Source organism: Sapajus apella, unplaced genomic scaffold (assembly GCF_009761245.1).
Source record: "Sapajus apella isolate SASKATOON/1434 unplaced genomic scaffold, GSC_monkey_1.0 scaffold22, whole genome shotgun sequence".
Lineage (NCBI taxonomy): Eukaryota > Metazoa > Chordata > Mammalia > Primates > Cebidae > Sapajus > Sapajus apella.
Window position 1 is genome coordinate 16,260,672 of NW_022436962.1, and position 21,835 is coordinate 16,282,506.

At 35.8% G+C, this 21,835-nt stretch overlaps 1 protein-coding gene across 15 annotated transcripts in view; it reads left to right on the forward strand.

The window, feature by feature from the left end:
- RPS6KC1 (ribosomal protein S6 kinase C1) overlaps positions 1 to 20,391 on the forward strand; it is a 206,938-nt gene extending 186,547 nt beyond the window's left edge. For 13 of the 15 annotated variants that reach the window (XM_032289202.1, XM_032289210.1, XM_032289205.1 and 10 more), the window contains 3 exons: positions 7,206 to 7,288; positions 8,351 to 8,446; positions 18,274 to 20,391. In XM_032289202.1, the coding sequence (XP_032145093.1) occupies positions 7,206 to 7,288; positions 8,351 to 8,446; positions 18,274 to 18,384 (290 nt within the window). In that variant the 3' untranslated portion in view covers positions 18,385 to 20,391. Of the gene's footprint in view, positions 1 to 7,205; positions 7,289 to 8,350; positions 8,447 to 17,054; positions 17,091 to 17,135; positions 17,354 to 18,273 lie in introns of those variants that run through there. The other 2 variants (XR_004272231.1, XM_032289199.1) reach the window with 2 other exon arrangements.
- Positions 20,392 to 21,835: the final 1,444 nt, after the last annotated feature.

Genomic DNA, 21,835 nt, shown 5'->3' on the forward strand with positions numbered 1-21,835 from the left:
TTAGGGAAAGAGAGGAGTGGCTGTGTAGAAAAAGGGGAAAAGGAAAGAAGATTGAGGAATGCTTGCTCATTTTTACATAATCCACTCTTTGGGCATCTTAGGTTAATGAAGGGAGAAGAAGTTGTGAGAAAGGCTCATGAGTGCTTTTGAAAATACTTTCAGGATCATAAAATTAGAGATTATAAGAGGTTGAAAGAATGTTAGCGGTCTTGCTGTTCTCATTTTCAGAGACGCATAGTGATATGCTCAGCCAAGCTCAAACAGCAGCATAACAGAGCCCTGGCAATACATCTGTTTGACTTAAGGACAAAAATCCAGGATTCTTTGATATCACCATTTCTTTTTAAGTTTTTGTGGGAATAAACTAAGAAATTGTTTTCTGAGGGAATCGTTTTTATTTTTCTCTGATCATGTTTCTTAATGCCTGTAGTGTGCCACTGTACTTGTGGACAATAAGGGTACTGTTTTACCAATCCTAGAAACTGCAATTATAGAATGTTGTGGTAGGGAATGGGGCATGTCCAGAAACTTAACATCTTGTGTTTTATAGGAAAAATGTTTTGAAAATTGGCAAAAAACGTGGTAGAATTTATCCTTTAAAATATTTTTCTAGGCCAGAAATGGTAGCTCATGTCTGTAATCCCAGCACTTTGGGAGGCCAAGGTGGGAGAATTACTTGAGCCCAGGAGTTTGAGACCAGCCTGAACAACATGGTGAAATCCTCTGTCTACAAAAAATAAAACTAAAAATTAGCCAGCTATGGTTGTGCATGCCTGTGGTCCCAGCTACTTGGGAGGCTGAGGTGGGAGGATTGCATGAGCCCAGGAGGTCAAGGCTGCAGTGAGCCATCATCCTGCCACTGCACTCCAGCCTGTGGCAGAATGAGAACCTGTCTTAAAAAAAATAAAAAAACAGAAAAGAAAAAACAAAATGTTTTTCTGCTTGTGTTCAGAGATTTTTCAAATTTGAGTTAGGAGTTAAAGGGGATTTCTCAACTTCACTATGTTATTCTTTTAAAAAAGCCTCAGAGACTTATTTGGTATTTCTTTTCATTCTCTATTTTTGACTTTAGGCACATACACCTGATGTTTGTAGTAACTATCATGTCACTTTATATAGAAATCATTGTCCTTGGTTTATGCTTAGACTTTTTATGTAGATTTTACAAGTAAAGTAGTTTTAGAGTAGTGGGTTTTGACAGCCACAAAATGTCAGGCTTCTTTTTGGTAATACAGTTTCAGTGTATATCTTAAGATTTTTAATCTAAGAATTAGTGATATTTAAGGATGTTAAAAGGGCAACCAAATAAAGTCCTTTGTTTTGATAATTGAAAAATTTTTTTTTTCTGTTTTAACACCTATAAAGAAGAAATTCTACAAGTACTTACCGCCCCCTGTTCTAATAGTTAAGCTTCCTAGCTGTTAGGAAGTTCTTCTTCCTATCTTACCTAAATACAGAACTCTTTGTTGTAGCTTAGAGTCATGTGTGAAAATCAGACAGTTGATCATGATATCAATTTCACATTAATTAATAAATCCCTGCCTGGTATAAAGTCATTTCGAACAGTTTCAAGCTGCATTGTTAAGGGGATGGACTTAAAAATTGTTCAGTGTCTTCTTTCCTGGTTTCTATGAAAAACCAATTTACCTTTTTACAGTTCTTATCCTTCTCTACTACTACAATCAAATTAAAGATGACATTCAACCTAGCTGTGCCTTCATGGTTTCAGAAGCAGTTTGTCTTAGATGGGACCAGCAGTCTCCTTAGGCCTAAGTGCCGTTAGAAAGCTGAATTAATCATATCCAAGAGGAGGAAGGAAAGAAGGTCAATGAGGAGGAAATGAAGCAGGCTGTCTGTGGAAGAGAGAAGAGATGAAGATCCAGGAAATGGAAAAAGAAATGGGGAGTGAAAGAGGTAGACTGCGGTTGACAGCACTAAAGTGTCTCCAGTAGTTATGTCAGGTGCCACTTGGTGTCCTGGACTAGCTAGCAAGCCCACTGAAGAGTGGGAATGTAAGTAAGCTTTGCAGAGGTGTCCAGTCTTTTGGCTTCCCTGGGCCACACTGGAAGAATTGTCTTGGGCCACATAAAATACACTAACACTAATGATAGCTGATGAGCTTAAAAACAAAAGTCTCCAAAAAATCTCATAATATTTTAAGAAAGTTTATGAATTTGCATTGGGTGGCATTCAGAGCCCTCCTGGGCTGCACTCAGCCCAGGGCTGTGGGTTGCATAGGCTTCTTTAGGGGATTTTTAGATATCTTGCTGCTGTCTCTGTTAACTCCCATTCAGACTGGGGTTCATCAGACACTGTGGCAATCCACATTTGAAGCAGTACATTGGTCCTTATTTACTAGAGATTTCAAAGCAGCATAAAACCAGTAAACCTAGTTCTTAGACTCCTCAGTTGAGCAAGTTTACAGAAACCAATAAAGTAATCCGCCTTGCCTGTCTCATAAAGAGCCTCTCACATTTTTCTGCTTATGTACTTGACTGTAGAGGTGATGTGAAATGAGAATCCCAGGGGACAAGTGAAATATGATTCTGAGGTTTCTCTGAAGTCTTTTTATCTTGCAAATCCATGCAAATTTTACGCTGTGTTCCATAATAGGTCTGTTTCTTTTAAAAAATAGTAATAGTAAAACAATACTCCATCCCCTCCCTGCATACAAGTCTTTGAGGTTCAGGAATATGGACTGTGCTTATCTTGTGGCTTCAAGAACACACTCCCCCATGCCTCCCCACTAACATATTTCACCTGGGGTGGACATTCCTCCCAGTAGTGTGGAAAACAAACGTAGCACATAGCTTTTGAGGATCTAGGCTACATTGTTGATGGCACTTTGGCCCTTTTGCTGAGTTTAAAAGGCACCTTTATAAATATGTTAGCCATTGATTAGGTAGACCCATCTCAGCAGTCCTCTGCTCAGTTTTGACAGGGAACCTCATGAGCAGAGACTTAGAATGTGGCTTCAGTCTAGAGCTCCTGAGCACATGTTGTTAGACCCTATAAACCATCTCATTAACTTTTACATTTCTCTAAGCTAACTGGATCAGATGTCCTGCTTCTTCCTGGACACACAAATACAATATTCTCTCCCAAAGTCATCATGCCCAAATTAATTCTTCCGTAAGGTTGCTTAGAAATTACAAATAATTATTGTAAAGTGTTAAACATGATTTCTTACATGTAGTGAGCAGTCGGGATATGGTAGCTGCTATTTTATTATTGCTACGATCATTATTGCAGTGTGTATCTACTGTGAACAAAGGAACATTCTAAATGGAAAGTAAAGCTGGTTGGTGGCACATTCAGAATTGATGGTTGACCGATAACTTTGGATCTTGAATTGTAAATGCATAAATTTTTTTTTTTTTGAGACAGAGTCTCAATCTGTCGCCCAGGCTGGAGTGCAGTGGTGCAATCTCAGTTCACTGCAACCCTTGCTTTCTGGTTCAAGCAGTTCTCCTGTCTCAGCCTCTAAAAGTAGCTGGGACTACAGGCGCACACTACCACACCCAGCTAATTTTTGTATTTTTAGTCGAGATGGGGTTTCACCATGTTGGCCAGGCTGGTCTCGAACTCCTGACCTCAGGTGATCCTTATAATACTAAGAAATATACACTGCTTGTGATATGAATAAAGAAAATGGATTAAATGAAATTCTTGAACAAAAGGATACTTAAGAAATAAAATCACTAACTACATTAGTGAGAAAACTGATTTTAATTTCTCATTATTTAACAATGTGGCCGACGCACCGAATTCTGTGGAGTAGTAGTGCCTAGTACAGTGCCTAGTTTGTGCTGCTTCATGTATGTTGGTTGAATGAATTCAATAGGTTGAGACCTTATTGTGGACGCCGAATTGTATATTCATACCTAATTAAGCAAGAAGTTTGAATGTTATCTAATGGTCAGTGAGAATTTTGAGCAGGGACATGATGTAACTCATCGCTTGCTATGACTGGAAGTAAATGTACAAAAGCTTACATTTTATGATAGAACTATGATAAATTTTCCTGTTACTTTCCTAACATTTCTAATAACACACACCCTTTCTAAAGTCTAAGAGCATACTTCCAAAGGTGACAGTGGCTCCCCGTGAAATGAGGAATGGGGGTGAGGGCAGTGTATTTGATCTGGAAAGGGTAGCATATGTACTTTGAAAGAGAGCACTCAGGGATATGTCCTTCATGAGTATCACTATTTTAGAGAATCCTTGAGTATCAAACCATAGAATTTAAAGCTAAAATTGACCTAGAGACCTTCAGCTCTAACCCTCATGTTATAGATGAGATCAAGTGAATTCCTTGACCCAACCTAGGACTTCTGATTCCATGTTCTTTCTCATGCATTAAAGTTATGGAAAAAACTATGCAGATGAACAGAATTTAAAGCTGAAGTTAACCTAGAGATCCTCAGCTATAACCCTCATGCTATAGATGAGATCAAGTGAATTCCTTGACTCAACCCAGGACTCCTGATTCCACGTTCTTTCTCATGCATTAAAGTTGTGAAAAAACTATCCAGATGAACAGAAGAGAGGACTGGTTTACATAGTTTTGTCTTCTCTGCTCCAGAGTAACTTTTCCAACAAGCCTGAATGTTTTCATATCATCTTGCTGTACTTTAAAAATTTGTGTCAATTACATATTCATGTAGATAATAAAAAAAACTCACCAGCCGGGCATGGTGGCTCATGCCTGTAATCCCAGTACTTTGGGAGGCTGAGGCAGGTGGATAACTTGAACTCAGGAGTTTGAGACCACCCAGGGCAACATGGTGAAACTCTGCCTCTACTAAAAATAAAAAAAAATTAACTGAGTGTCTCTGCTCACTGCAACCTTTGCGTCTGGGTCTCAAGTGATTGTCCTGCCTCAGTCCCAACTGCTTCTGGACTACTTCGGGATATTTACTACTAATTCTCCTTTTAATGTATTGTATGCACCTGTGGCTTTAAAATTGGCCTGTCATTCTGATATTTGGATAAAGTGTTGTTATTTATGTGACAAATTCTTCCAGCATCTAACTGTTGGTTTCATTTGAGTATTCCATAAACTCTTTATTTACAATGATTGCTTCTTGTCAACTACTTGGGAGGCTGAGGCAGGAGAATCACTGGAGTCCCAGAGGTGAAGGTTGCAGTGAGCCAAGATTGTGCCACTGCACTCCAGCTTGAGCTGCAGAGTGAGACTCCGACTCAAAAAAAACAAAAACAAAAACAAAACTCACCATCCCAGAGGCAAATCAGTAAAACATTTTGTTATATTTTCTCACCAGTCTTTTTAGTAAATGTGTACTCTTAAAATTAGAATTGTATTTTATAGCTTTTTAAGAAACATTATATATACAAACATTCACTTAAGTATATGTAGGTGTTATTTTATTTTTTGAGATGGAGTTTTGCTCTTGTTGCCCGGGCTGAAGTGCAATGGCATGATCTCAGCTCACTCCAACCTCTTGACTCCCGGGTTCCAGTGATTCTCCTGCCTCAGCCTCCCGAGTAGCTATTGTTACAGGCACCCACCACTATGCCCAGCTAATTTTTGTATTTTTAGTAGAGATGGGGCTTGGCCATGTTGGCCAGGCTGGTCTTGAACTCCTGGCCTCGGCCTCCCAAAGTCTGGGATTATAGGCGTAAGCCATCCTTTTTAAAATGGTTCTGTAATAGTAATCCATCATACAGATGTGCCACAACATATATGATTAAATCTTTATTGTTAGATAGTTATCAGTTTTTCAAACAAGCAAGTATTTTATAAATACAAATAGTTCTAAGAAAATTAGGAGACTTTGAGTCATTCATATACTAGTTTGAATTAGTTAATACCTGGTTTCTTTTTATTACCTAGTTGAGAGGTGGTTAGAGAGCTAGTTGGGGAATGGAAACTGATTTGGCATGAAGCACTTCAGGAAGAGGGTGGGCTGGGGAAGGGCTGTGAAGGGGTAGAGTTCTATATAGTTCTATATAGGCTGTTTGAACCTCAGAAAAAGGGATGTAGAGAAAGTTTGCTGAATGGAGTAATTTCAGTGTTTTGTATAGTAATGGCTCTTTTTTTTTTTCTGGTACATATAACTTTTGCTTTAAAACTGTTGCTCAAGCTATTTTGTGAGTTTGGGGATTCTCCCACACAAGTAGATTGACCAAGCATTGGTTAAAAGGCTGGACACCTGAGTACCCCTTATATGTTTTACTTTCCAAGTTCCAACCTAACTACTTACAAACTTCTGAAAATAGTTTTGAATTGTGGGTTACCTTTAGTCAAATTGTAGGTTGTTTTTTGGTTTTTTTTTTCAGTCAAGCGGAAATGAAAGGGCAGATATTGGCAAGGCTTAGGGACTAATTTAATGCCATTAGGAAAGCACAAGATAACTTAAGGGCTAAAAGCCTCAAAAAAAAAAAAAAAAAAAAACCAAAAAACTGATGAAATGAGGAGTTGGTGCTGATTTGCGCAGGAACCTGAAAGACGACACCTAAAAACTCAAATTACATTTCAGGAACTTGTGCTGGCGAGAGATAGGGATAACACAGATAAAAGTGTAATTTGTAGATATTCTGAAATCCCTTATCTTACCCAGTAGTTTCAGTTGTGACTTAAAACAATGTATCTATCTGTACTTTAGCAAAATGGGTGGATTTGCATTTCACATGCTCCTCCTTTGGTTGAAAACAATTGATTATATAGGAGAGGGAGGATGATACTCTTAAGTCTTTGTTCTGCCACAATATGACATTGGACAAGGTATTTCATTTCTCTGGTTTCTAACCTGCAAGTAAAAGGATAATTAATATTGGCTTAGATAATTTTTAAAGTTCCTTCAGAACCTGAGGAGTCTATTTCTAAAACAAAAAAATTACTCATGAGGTAGAATTGGCTATACTTTCTCAAATTTAAAAAATTAAGCAAAATGCTGATCTAGTAGGTTCACGTAACTTTTAAGTAAAACATCTTGAAGGTGTCCCTCTATCACCTGAAGAACAAATGTCTCAGTTTAATATATGACTACATCAAAAAAAAAAAAAAATGCAACCACAGTAGGTGACCAAAGGGATAAGTAACTTTCAGGAATTTTGAAAGCCCAGTACTATTTAGTATATGCTCTCTCAGCATTAAAAAGGTCACCTTGCTAATACATGTTAATTTTGAAAGTTTAATTGACCTTTGGAATTTTAATATCAACCTTTTTTGGTGTGTTTAGAGGTTGGAGCAATCACTGAAGAAACTGAAGCCTGTGATTGGTGGAGTTTGGGTGCTGTCCTCTTTGAACTTCTCACTGGCAAGGTAAGCAGTGACCTGGACGTTTAATAAATTTACCCAGATGCTACCTTGATTTCTAATTGAGAACATTAGCCTTCACCCTTAGTTTTTAATCAGGGACCAAGCAACAAAAACTTCAATACAAAAAGCAAGCAGAGAAATGCAAGTTTGTCAAGATTCCAGATATTTTAAAAAGTTGGATTTCCTTACATTTAATAAATTGATGGTAAATTACTTTATGTCACAGTGTTTCATAGTGATATATGATTAAACCTTTTTTCTCTTAATTTTCCATGATTCAGCTTTAACAGGGTTAAATCTGTAAGGTTTATGTAAGGATGTATTAAAATTCTCTGGGTGTTTTAAACGTCTTGTCTGAAACCAGGAGAGAATTCTTATTTAAGAAAATTAACATAGATATTAAAATTAGCATTATCTTTTTCTCAGTCCCATAAATTTTTCCTATCCTAGCTTAAGGACAGAAATTATGCTCTCAGATCAATAACTTTTGATTATGATGTTTGAGTTAGTACATTTTAATAAAGTATTGTGCAGATTGCCTTTTGGGAAGAAAACAGAGGAAATGAACAGTTATACTTTTGTAAATAGTCATCTATCTACGTTTGTAGATAATACTGTCCTAAGATTGTTGTGGAGTTTACAAATCACCTTTACATACATTTAAACTGTAAAGTGCTATACATATGTAAAGTGTTACAAATAACAAATTGTAAACTTTGAAGGATTTTAAAAACATTGAAACATTTTAAAGATATCAAATTCCTTTTTAGTTTTGCATATAATTTAAGCTTTTCTATAATATTCTGAGCTATTAATTTTATAACTAAGGCCAACGGGACAGTAGCATAAGTTTATGATGTGATCATGGTGATTGTCTTCATTTTAGTTAAAAGTTCTATAGGCTCATAGCCCTCATCCTAAACTGCTTAGGCAGCACTGTATTGATTACTACACCTCCAATTAAAACATCTGTTGAGCTCTTTGTACTTGCTGTCCATAAATCCTTTGATAGAACAAAATATGATGTTATTTGGGATAAGAAGTTTACCTGATTGATTGTTTCAGACTCTGGTTGAATGCCATCCAGCAGGAATAAATACTCACACTACTTTGAACATGCCAGAATGTGTCTCTGAAGAGGCTCGCTCACTCATTCAACAGGTAATTTAATTGACCTATTGGCCAGGTTTATCAACCATGCAGATTAGCAGATCCCATACCTTCAAAACCTTAAAAAGAGATTAGTTTGAGGCAAGAAAAACCCATTTAACCTAAAACAAAGATGCATTCAGAATTAATATTGTATATTTTCAGGCTTTTGCTATCATCAAACCATTGATGGGGTCAGAGAGTATAGTTAAAACTTCTTGGTATTAATTTTTTTTTCCCCCAAAATTCAGGGCTCACATTTAGTCAGTTCTGTATATTTGTGTAAATGTGTGATTTGAATATTGCTTTTAGCTTGTCTGGGGCTTCTCTAATTTTGCAGTCACATTTTGTAGCCTTATATGAATGGCTATTTTCAATTTTTAATTCTTATTTATAAACAGTAATGGACACTCAGGTTGCTTAGGAGAGACATATTTGAAGATCTTGTCGAGTTAGATACTTCATCACTGGTGGAACTTGGGCATTGGTGTCAGTGATTACATTTCTGGTGGCTTTGAAGAAAGAGACCATTGATAATTAAAATTTAGTGTCCCAGAGACAGGTTTGGAACCCCAGTGAGCTTCTTAGATTGATTCCCCATAATTAAATTACTTCTCTAGTTTTGTGTAGTGAATTTTTGCTGAGTATATTGAGGGTTGTTAGTACTGTGGTGTGACAGGCCCCTTGCTGGGCTATCAGCAGGGAAAAGCAGGCCAGGGATCCTTAAACTTTTATGAAAAATAGAATGGTTAAAGTTCTTTGAAAAAGATCAAGAACTAAAACTATGTGACGAAACATGCTTTTTTTTTTTTTTTTAAATCAGGGAAAACAAAAAAAGGCAGGGGAGAATATATTAAGAAGATAATTAACTAGTATTCTCTTGAGTGATTTTGCTTTTATTCAACAAATATTGTATACAAGGCACAGTGCTATAAGCTGCATAGGTAAGACATGGAAATAACCATACCACATGGAAATTGATAAAGGCTGTCTAAGAGTTTTAAAAAATACTGTGGCAAGTCAAAAGAAGGAGGCGGATATAATCAATGCAGTGGTAGTATTAGGGAAAGTTTTTGTGGAGTGGATGTTACTTTTGCTGGGCCTTAGAATTTCAGCATAGTAAGGTAGGATGTGGGAAGAATAGTCTTGGTATCAAGAATAGCGTGAACAAAGGCAAGGAAGGAGTCTTAAAGACGCAGTTTAGAAAACCAAAGTTTGATTTATCTGGAATAGAGAGATAAATAGAAGAAGGGGTAGTAGGTGAGTATAAAAAGTAAGTTGGACTTTGGGAAGCCGAGGCGGGCGGATCACGAGGTCAGGAGATCGAGACCATCCTGGCCAACATGGTGAAACCCCGCCTCTACTAAAAATGCAGAAAAATTAGCTGGGCGTGGTGGCGCGCGCCTGTAGTCCCAGCTACTCGGCAGGCTAAGCCAGGAGAATTGCTTGAACCTGGGATGCGGAGGTTGCAGTGAGCCGAGGTCGCGCCACTGCACTCCAGCTTGGTGCCTGGTGACGGAGTGAGACTCTGTCTCAAAAAATAAATAAATAAATAAAAATAAGTTGGGGTTCTCTTATGGGCTTCTATCATCAACAAATACAAGAGTAGAGTGATAATATTTAATTCATTAAAATTTGAGATTTGGAATTTGTGGAGAAGAATAAAAGGTTCATAGTTGTACTTCAGAAAGATTAATTTGCCCAGAGTATGTAAACTATAAAGAAACAATCAGGTTGGAAATGCTGACATGAGAATACCTAGATCACTTTAGATTAAGAGATAATGAAGCAAAACATAAAACATTTCATTCTAATGGGAAAAAAAAAAAGCACCTATTCATTTGATTTCATCTTATTTGTTGTGGCATGAGATAAATTCAAATTATTTTTAGTAAATAATTTAGGAAAAACTAGCAACTGCTTTTTTTTGTTTCTCTTCCTTAAAGAAGTAGTCATTATTATATAATATTAAAAACAGAATTCCCCATAATAAGTTATCAAGTTCTGCTTTTGTCTTTATTAGAAGTTATATTGTGAAGGAGTCTAGGCTTAAGGCATGCTAAGTCCTCAAACCCAGATATGTATAGCTTGTGTAGTAAATCAGCATTATGTCATTGGTCTGCCTAAGGAAACTACCACTCATGTTGAGGAAATATCATCAGGAAAGGGAAAAGGGGTCTCTTGGCATGATTAGCAATTTGTCATTTTGACTTTCCTTTTCCACTACCTCACAGGTCATAGAGGTCACTTTAAAAAAAATCACAAAATGATTTATATGGAAATAATTATTCTACTTGGGGGAAATTTTCTACTTTTTGGTCTTTTAGCTCCTTGCTTTGTTCTTAGATTTCATAATCTCCTGTACCCCTGGTTCAGTCATCTGTCTGAATTAAGTGAATGGTGCTAAAGTAAACATAATTACATTTTAAATGCAATCTTAAAAAAATTCCTCAGAGCATGTATGTTTGTGCTTTAGCATGTACATTTAGTTAATTATGACACAGTTGCTTCGTCAGTTTTAAGAAATTATGTGAGGAAAAGACCAAAACAAATTTTTGTGCCCTCATTGCTCGGCTCTGTTGCCTCTTCTTCAGGAGAAAGGAGGTTGGCAGCTACTGTCTTGGATTCATCATCTTGGATGCGCCATTGGCTGACATTTTCTTAAGCAATAGAATCTTTGTGTAACCTGTCTTGTTCCAGCCTTTAAAATGGCAGAATAAGCAAGATAGTCATGAGTAAAACAATTATACTTTTGCCTATAGATTTATACTTGCAAATATATAGAGGAGTTCATGAACTAATTAAATTGACTTTAGTAAAAGTCAAAATATGAACCTTTGGAATTTCACATTTAAATCAATGTTTTAGAAAGAAGCCAGTTGTTTATAATGAAAAAGAACTTACATGTTTATATGTTTCCTGAAATACTAAAATATAATGCTGTCATTGCAGTTAATTCTTACAAATATTTGAAATATTAGATTTATATTAAAGTGTTTGATGCCATCCACATTTCAGTCAGTAGACATAAATTGTCTGATTGTGAAAGTGGATTGGATACATGTAGGATATTCCTATGGCGTTTGTTTTATAACAATAGCATTTCCTAACAAATCGTCACAACTGCTAATATAAAAATTATTTGAGCAATTAGCTTTAATAAAAGTAGCATGGTTCAATTTGAGTGCTAGACATAATTTCAAGTAAAAGACTGTTAGGATAGTCTTTTGAAATGTATGCTTATCCAAGTGAAGTAATAGATTCATAGCATTTGCAGATCTCACTTTCATGAGGCAGTGTAATGTTGTTGTTAAGGAACGGATTCCAGAGTCAGAGTTCTTGAATTCAAATCTTGTTTTTGCTACTTGCTACCTGTATGATCTTAAACAAGTTACCTAATTTCCCTGAGCTTCTATTTTCTCATCTATAAAGTGGAGATAACAGTAGCTATTCATAGAGTTCTAAGTTAAATGAGTTAACCTATCGTAAGCACTTAGAATAATGCCTGGCATGCGATATCATGTATAGCTATGTTATTATTATTGATAGTGATGAACATTTATGACACAGTAATTTGCAATTTGATGAAGCATATATTGGAATTATAGGGCTACTGATGAAGAATGAGGCTACTGCTGTTGACACAGGTGAAAAATTCTAAAAAAAGTAGTGGACTGGCAAATAATAGACAATTGATATTTATCATACAAATAATTGAATTAATGAATCATGATTGAAAGAAAAATTAGAAATAATGAGAAAAGAAAGAGAAGAAATAGAAGTTTTGGTTAAAGTCCAAGAGTGGAATTTCCTACCTATTGGACAACAAATGTTGTAAATAAATAATTTAATATTTCAGTTCCACTTGACTACATTCTATGGAAAAAAATATTTACTGTGAGTATTCTCGAATTTGAGTGGCTGTGGCTTCATGAGTTAGTTGGCAGTTTCTTTCCCCCAAAAAGTATGAAGTTAGATTTGTTGAAAAACCAGTCATTTCAGTGCTTTGGAGATGTATCAAAGGATACAACAATCTGAAAGATGTTTATGTTTAAAAAAACAGCAGAACTGGCCAGGCACAGTGGCACATGCCTATAATCCCAGCACTTTGGGAGGCCAAGGTGGGTGGATCATCTGAGGTCAGGAGTTCGAGAGCAGCCTGACCAATATGGTGAAACCCTGTCTCTACTGAAAATACAAAAATTAGCTGGGTGTTGTGATGGGTGCCTGTAGTTCCAGCTACTCAGGAGGCTGAGACAGGAGAATTGCTCGAACCTGGGAGGTAGAGGTTGCAGTGAGCCAAGATCATGCATGCCACTCACTGCACTCCAGCCTGGGGAACAGAGCAAGACTTCATTTCAAAAAACAAAACAACCAAAAAAAAAAAAAAAACCAGCTGAAGCAGCTGAACTCTGGGAAAGAACAGTGGTACTTTCTGGCATTGTTGACCAGGGCTGCTCTCAGTCTCCCCTCTTTGCTCGATCAGGTGCAAAGGCTCTGCCAGGGTGGGATAAACCATGAGGACTGATCCTGAGGCTGCATAAATGTGCACAGGAAAAGGAAATGGGCCCAGCAGAAAGTAAAAGCCAGGGCAGACATGGTTTTGTGGCCTAAACTTTGAATGTATTCTCCTATGCATTGGCAGAGGACAGAAGCTTGAACGGCTGAGTTATTTGAATACAACCTCTGTTCAGTCATTGGTTGGCCACTAAGTTGTGCAGACACAGGGGTGACCCCCAGAAAGCTAACTTTAAAAAGAAAAACATATGTGCAAAGTTGTCAGCAGCTGCACATTACAGTGCAGTCGGAAGGGGACTTAGCAGCGTTACAGATTGAATTGAAACAAATTACCAAAGAATAAACAATTCAACAGCAGTGATAAACTTCATGGGGAAAAATCAGACTCTAGAGTTGCTAAAATATACTAAAATGTCTGGTTTTCAGTGAAGTGTAATGTAAGACATATACAAAAACAAAAAAGTATTCCCATATTCAGGAAAAAAAAAAGCCATCAGTAGAAATTGTCTGTGAGTGTAGCCAGACACTGGATTTACAAAGACTTTAAAGTAACTATTGTAAATATTTCCAAAGAACTAAATGAAACTGTGTTTAAAGAATTAAAGGAAAATATGACAACAATCAATAAAAAGTTCTGTAATAAGGAGATAGAAAGTATATGTTCAAACAACAGAACTAAGTAGAAGTCACAAGTTGAAAAATGGAATAACTGACATGAAAAATTCACTGGAAAAAAATGACTGAAGCAGCTAACAGCAAATTTGAGATAGAAGACAGAATAAATGAACTTAAATTAATAGAAATTATCGAATTAGAAAAATAGACAAAAATGGAAAAAAATGAATGGAACTATGAAAATCTGTAAGACAATAGCAAATGTACCAATATACATATAGTGGTAGTCCCAGAAAGAGAGAAGAAAGGGAAAGGGACAGCAAAAAGAAATAATGGCTGAAAACTTTACAAATTTGATGAAAAACATTAATTTATGCTTCCAAGAAACTCAATAGACCTTATGTAGGAAAATACAAAGACGTCTACACTTAGACAAATTTAGACAGATTGTTGAAAGATGAAAACAGAAAAATTTTGGAAGCAGTAAAAGGAAAATAACTTACATAGAAGGAAGCATTAATGCCTAACTAATTATCAAAAACAATGGAGGACAGAAGATAGTAGAATGATACACAGTGCTGAAATCAAGAAGTAGCAGTAAACTAAGAATTCAGCAAAATTATCCTTCAAAAATGAAGGTGCAGACAGACATTCTCAAATACAGAAAGACTGGAAGGATTTATTGCTAGCAGAACTGCCTTATAAGAAATACCACAGTAATTTCTTCAGGCTGGAAAGAAATGATACCAGGTTGTAACTTAAGTCCAAGGAGGAAATGAGGAACACTGAAAATTGTAGCTGTGAGTTCATAGAAATGACTAAATATATTTTTTCTTATTTAAAAGATAAAAGATTGCATGTAGCAACAATGATAAAACCATGCTATTGGGTTTAACGTATATAGAAGCAAAATCTAAATATATATGACAATAATAGACAAAGGAAGGGGAATGTGGTGGATCAAAGTTTCTACCTTTGCAAATTACTATTATTTTGAAGTAGATAAATGATGTTATAAGATAAGTGATATATTAAGTGATAAGATGCATATTGTAAGGATACAGCAACCACTTAAAAAAAAAACCTAAAAACAAAATACTAAATGAAAATTAGTAGAGAAACTAAAATGGTATAGCAAAAAGCATTTAGCACAAAAGAAGGCAGTAAAGGAAGATAAAATAAGACAGTAAATCTAGGAAACAAGTAGCAAAATAGCAAATATAAACCCACCATGTCAATAATCTTATTATCTAAACATGCCAAACAAAAGGCAGATTCTGTTAAGCTGGATTTCCAGCTATCTTCTGTTTATGAGAGACGCACCTTAAATTAAAAAACACAAACAGATTGATAGACAAAGGATGGAAAAGGATAAACCATACCAACAGTAACCACAAAAGAGCTAGAGTGACAATATTAAATATCAGACAAAATGGATATTAAGATAGGTTTATTAGAGACAGACAAATGTTTCATAATGATTGTCAGCACATGGGTAGCCGTTACAATTACAAATGCATGTACACTAATAATGGCCTCAAAATATAGGGAAAAAAATTGAACTGAATTGAAAGGAAAAATAGACAATTTAATAATAATAAGTGGAGGTTCAATACCCCATTCTCCATAGTTTGTAGAAAACTAGCAAGGACGTTGAAGACTCAAACAGGCATAACTGACATGTTTAGAATACTTCACCCAGTGACCGCAGAATACACATACTTATCAAGTGCACACAAAACAATCTCCAAGGTATATCACATGCTAGGCCATAAAACAGGTTTCAGCCTTTAAAGGGATTGAATTCATACATTGCATTCTGAACTACATTGTACACTGATTACAATACCCATAACAGAATTAAAGTAGAAATAACAGGAGGAGATCTATTAAATCTACAAATATTTGAAGATTAAACAGTATACTTCTAAGTTATGTATAGGTCAAAGAAGAAATATCAAGAAAAGCTAAAAAAGATTTTTAAATGGAACAAAAGGAAAATACAGTATATCAAAATGTATAGGATGCAGCTAAATTAATTATTGAGGGAAATTTATGGCTTTAAATGCCTATATTAGAAAAAAAAAAAAAAAGGAAAGTTTCAAATCAAAGTCTTAGCTTGTACCTTAAGAAACTATGAAACAAAGCCATCGGTTGTGTGCTACTGTAGTCCCAGCTACTTGGGAGGCTGAGGCATGAGGATCACTGAGTCCAGGAGTTCAAGACCAGCCCTGGCAACATAGTGTCTCTAAATTTAAAAAAGAAAGAAATTATGGAAAGAAACTGTAAAGAGCAAAGTAAATCCAAAGCAAGCAGAAGAAAGAAAGCAGATAAGATAGAAAACAGAAGAATAAGAGTAAAATTAAACACACACACACACACACACACACACACACACACACACACACACAGAGAGAGAAGGTAGTTCTTTGCAAAGATCAGCAAAGTTGGGAAACCTTTAGCCGATTGCAAACTGTGCATAAAAAGGCAAAGGACCTATAATGTCCAAAACAATTTTCAAGATAACAAAGTTTGAGAATTTATACTACCTGATTTCCACACTAGTTGTAAAGCCACGATAGTTGTAAGAGCATGGTGTTTTTCTAACAAATGGCACTGGGAAGCTGAATATGCACATGCTAAAAACAAAATGAATTTAGACCCTTCATACTACATGCAAAACTTAACTCAAAATAGTTCATATACTTGTATATAAGAGTTAAAGCCGTAAAACTTGTAGAAGAAAACAGGAGAAAATCTTTGATGTTGGATCAGGCAAAGAAGTATTAGATGTGATACCAAAAGCATGGTCCTCAAAAGGAAAAATTGATAAACTAGGCTTCCTTAAAATTAAAAACTTGTGCATTCAAAAGTCACCGTTAAGAAAATGAAGACAGTAGGCTGGGTGTGGGAAGCTCATGCCTGTAATCCCAGCACTTTGGGAGGCCACAGCAGGAGGATCTCTTGAGTGCAGGAGTTTGACACTAGCCTTGTCAGTGTAGCAAGACCCCGCCTCTATGAATAAATAATAAAAATATAAAAATTTTAAAGAAGGAAAATGGAGACAAGCCACAAACTGGTAGAAAATATTTGCAAATCATGTGTCTGATTAAGGACTTACATTCAGAACTTATATAAAGAACTCTTGTAATTCAGTAAGATAGACAATTCAGTTTTAAAATGGGTAGAAATTTAGATATTTCACCAAGAAAGCTATTTGAATGGCTAACGAGCACATGAAAAGATGCTCAACATTATTAGTTGTTAGGGGATGTAAATGAAAACCTTAATAAGACACTACTAATACTGAGAGAAGGGCTGTTAAAATGACGGACAGTACCAAGAGCTGAGGATGTAGAGAAACCGAAACCCTCATACATAAATGTCTGTGGGAATGTAAAATGGCACAACTACTTTGGAAAAGTTAGGCAGTTTTGTAAAAAGTTAAACATAAACTCATTATGTGACTTAGCAATTCTACTTCTAGGAACATAATCAAGAAAAATGAAAATATATGTCTACACAAAGACATATACATGAACGTTCATAGCAACATTATTAATTATAGCCCCAAACTGGAGAAAGTCCAAGTGTCTAAAAACTAGTGAGTGGATTAATGAAGTATAGTACGTCCAAACAATGGAATACTAAGAAATAGGAATGGACTGTTGATACCTGCCACAATGTGGATGACTCTCAGTAACAACATGATAAGTGAAAGAATATTTTATGATTGGACGTGTATGAAATGTTCAGAAAGGGCAACTTTATAGAGACAAAAGGCAGGTGAGTGGTTGCCTAGAACTGGGGTTGGGAATGGGGATTAACTTTAGATGGCATGAGGAAATTATTTAGGGTAATCAAAATGTTCTAAAACTGGATGGTTGCACAACACTTTAAATTTACTAAAAGTCATCAAATTGTAAACTTATAATGGATGAATTGTGTGCTATGTAAATTATCTCTCAGTAAAGCTGTTAACACAAAAATTTCAGGGTGCCTGAATGTCACAAGGCATATTCTTCCAGCATGCCTCGAGTTCCTGTATAATTGTCTATGACTACTGCTGTTTTCCCACATTTTTAATAACTGTTACATGTAACATTACTAAGCCACAAAAATTTTTCTCTTATTTTACACGTGATTCCGATTTCTGAAGAAACCAAAACTTGTTTCATTCATTAGATTAAATTATTTCATTTGTGTCAACTATGCCAAAGACTAGTGATTTTGCAATACTAATCAGCTTATTCACACTTTAGGTAAAGTTTAGCCTCAATACACACATAGTTCATTAGGGGTCTAAAGACTTACTGTGCTTCCCAAATTTCCTAATCATGAAGGAAGTAACTGGCTTCACAGAATCTAGTGCAATATCTAATTAGTGTCATGATGTACTTTTGGAATAGGAAATTGATAGGTGTAACTATCCTATTATACTACATGAGGATGAGGGAAACAAAGTGAGTTACTCAAGGCCATGTTTCCCATCAGTTGAAAAGCCGTAAACTCAGTTCAGGTATCTCTCACACCCCACAGCTAGAGTGGTATTAGACATAGCTCCTTTTCAAGAAAACATGGTCACTTGGCTATTAATCAAGACTGTGTTATCAGGGTTGAATTTAGAAGTTGTTTTCTTTCAAATATTGGTTTTCTTTTGATTTGCCGGTTAGATTCCTGTTACTCACTAAGTCGGTCTTTTTTAGCTCTTGCAGTTCAATCCTCTGGAACGACTTGGTGCTGGAGTTGCTGGTGTTGAAGATATAAAATCTCATCCATTTTTTACCCCTGTGGATTGGACAGAACTGATGAGATAAACGTAATGCAGGGTTATCTTCACACATTCTGATCTCCGTGACAGGCATCTCCAGCACTGAGGCACCTCGGCGTCACAGTCACTTATGGAGCACCAAAGCGTTTGGATAAGGACCATTAGAGGAAATGGGGGGGAAATGGCTAAAAGAGAACAATTTGTTTACAATTACTAGATATTAGCTAATTTTGTGAGAGGCGGTTATATACATATCTTCAACCAAGGTGTGATCTGAATTTAATCCACATTTGGTGTTGCAGATGAGTTGTAATGCCAACTGAAAGAGTTCTTCAAGAAGTTCCTCTGATAGGAAGCTGTGAGTGTAGAATAACGTTTTACTTGAAAGAAGGACCTTTACATGGCAGCTAACAGTGCTTTTTGCTGACCAGGATTGGTTTATATGATCAAATAAATATTTGCTTAATAATACACTAAAAGTACTTCATGAATAATGTTATCAATGCAGCTTAAAAGTGAGGGAAAAAAAGAGAATATACATATAATTTCTGATGGAAAACCTGTACCCTGATGCTGTGTAATTAATGTATGTTGAATGTGGTCCCGGATTATTTCTGTGCGAAGACACTCCATGTTGTCAGCTTTGTACTCTTGGTTGATACTACTTATTTAGAGAATGGTTCATATAAACTCACTCTGTGTCTTCAACAGCATCTTTCTTTCACCATCTTTCCATTTTCTGCACCCTCTGCTTGTTCCTTCATATTCCATTCTTCCTACTCCTGCTAACACACATGCAACAAAAAAGGGAAGGAAGTTCTTATTTTTCCAAATTGTGTGAGGACTAAGAAATCATGATGTCAGATAAACATGGTGAAACATTAGATCTCTTCTTCTTTTAATATCCCCCCCCCAATTTTTTTTTAAAGAAATGCCTCTGTTCCTTTCCTTGTGAAATATTATCCATTTCTACCATTGCTTCTTATGCTTGACTTTGTTTTATTTTTTGGCTTGGAATACTAAGAAGCAAAGGATTTCATCTAAATGGAATTGAATGGCAGTCCTAGTTGTTACTTATGGTGATAAGATTCTCAGATTTGAACTAACCTTTTTGACATGATGTAGAAAGAATGTAAGTATTCACACATCTCCAAACATTTGTATTTGTTACTTCTTTCTGTTGCTAAGGTAGCTCCTGTAGTTATGCATTGTTGCAAAAATGTACAATTGTTTTAAAAGTGTTAATGTCTGTTTTTTTTTTTAAACTGTAGACAAAGAAGAAGTCACTATTTCCAAGTTAGAAACCACCAGAAATAATAGAAATTTTTGAAGTGTTTTAATTTTCTTTGTATTTTTGAGATCTGGGTGAGAGCCCACCCCCACTCCAAGAGCATCTGTACAACTACCATCTGCCGTCAACCAGGTCCTCCCATCTAATTAAATGGAACAGAAAATGCTCTAGTGAAACAAAGGAAATGTGTAAGCATTTTCCCTTTTTCTTTTTGTTTTTTCTATTATTCTACTTCCCTTTTTCCTTTTTGGCCCCCTTATAACCCAAACCCCAGCTGAAAGGCTACAACAACACCAGGTTGGGGAACAGGTCACCAGGATCATAGTTCAGTCAAGATGACATCACTCCCTGGAACTAGATTTCAACTCACTAGTCCCCGGGCCTCATAACAGGAACTTATGCAAGTGAGACACAAGAATGACTTCCTGTGTAGGACTAGTAGGAAATCTGCAAGTACTTAGAGCTGGCCATTACAGAACTTCCTTCCAGAAATGCCCTGTGACATGAAAGTAGGACTTCACAACTAAGGTGAAGATCCTGTCCTACCACATGATTTGAGTCTCTTGGATTCAAAGGACATTAATGTCAACAGATGGTTGCTATGTCAGTTTGTTGACACAATTGCATTGCTTCAGTTTCTCCCCCTTTCTCTCTGTATGTTTGGTTGGAGCTTGTGCTTAATGTAAATACATCATTCATAATTATAATGGACGTGAATTATTTTAGTAATAAACACAGGATAACTGGCTTTGGAGTGATGAACCAAAGTGGTTTTTTTTTGTTTTTGTTTTTGTTTTTTGTGATGTGTACATATTTTAAGCTGTAATTCTGTGAATGATACTGATTTTCCTGGTTGGTTTTTAATATTTTGTTTGTTGAAGCAGAGGAGTAGAATATGGGATCAAAATCATAAAAGAAGTTGCCATGAGTGTTTCTCATTTGATTTTTTTATTGTGCTAAAATATACACAACATAAAATTCACCATTTCAACCATTTTAAAACATATACTTTGGTAGTGGCATTAAGTACATTCACATTTTCATGAGGCATCACCACTGTCCATCTCCAGGAATACTTCATCATCTCAAATGGAAACTCTGTACCCAGTAAACAATAACTCCTCCCCATTCCACACTCCAGCTCCTAGCAACCAGTATTCTATTTTCTGTCTCTATGAATTTGGCTATTCTAGGTACTTCATCTAAGCAGAATCATACAATATTTGCTTTTTTGTCCTGGCTTATTTCACTTAGCAAAATGTTTTCAAGGTTCACCCATGCTGTAGCATTTGTCAGAGTTTCCTCCCTTTTAAGGCTGAGTAATATTCCATTGTGTGTATTGCCACAGTTTGTTTAGCCATTCATGTGTCAGTAGACATTTAAATTGTTTCTATCTTTTGCCTGTTGTGAATAATGCCATTATGAACATTGATGTACAGACATGTGTTTGAGTCTCTGCTTTCTCTCATTCAATTTTGTGTTTTATTTTTATATGAAATTACCAATATCATTGACCATTATTCCACCATGCTTTTTATGGAAAGGTTTTTCCAGATAGATTGCAAATATCATTATTGTGCCATGCTGCTTATCCTAAGATATGATATAAAAATGTTTCTGTATCAAAGATGGATAAATTAAGCTTCTCAAGAGTAAAAAGAATGTCATCATTTTAGCAGTTTAACTATGACATGAAATAATACTCTTTGATACATGGACCTTTTCAACTTGCTATAATAACAACGATTTTTTTGTTTTATTTTTAATTGACCTAATAGTTATGTATATTTGTGGTATACAATGTGATGTTTCTATATATGTATACATTGTAGAATGATCAAATCAGGCTAATTAACTCATCCATCACCTCAAATATTTATCATTTCTTTGTGCTGAGGGTATTTAAAATCCACTCTTTTAGCTGTTTTGAAAAAGACAATACATTGTTAACTGCAGTCACCATGCTATGCGATAGATTGCCAGAACCTATTCTTCCTGTCTAATTGAAACTTTTACCCTTTGACCAACATCTCCCCTTCCCTCATTCTCCCCCGGCCCCCAGCCTCTGGTAACCACCATTTTAGTTTCTACTTCTATGAATTAACTGAACTGTTGATAATATATTTAAACCTGTCTTTTAAACAGCTGTGATACCTATTGTGTTTTGACCTTCATGCTTTTCCCATCCTCACTTATTTCAAGGTCA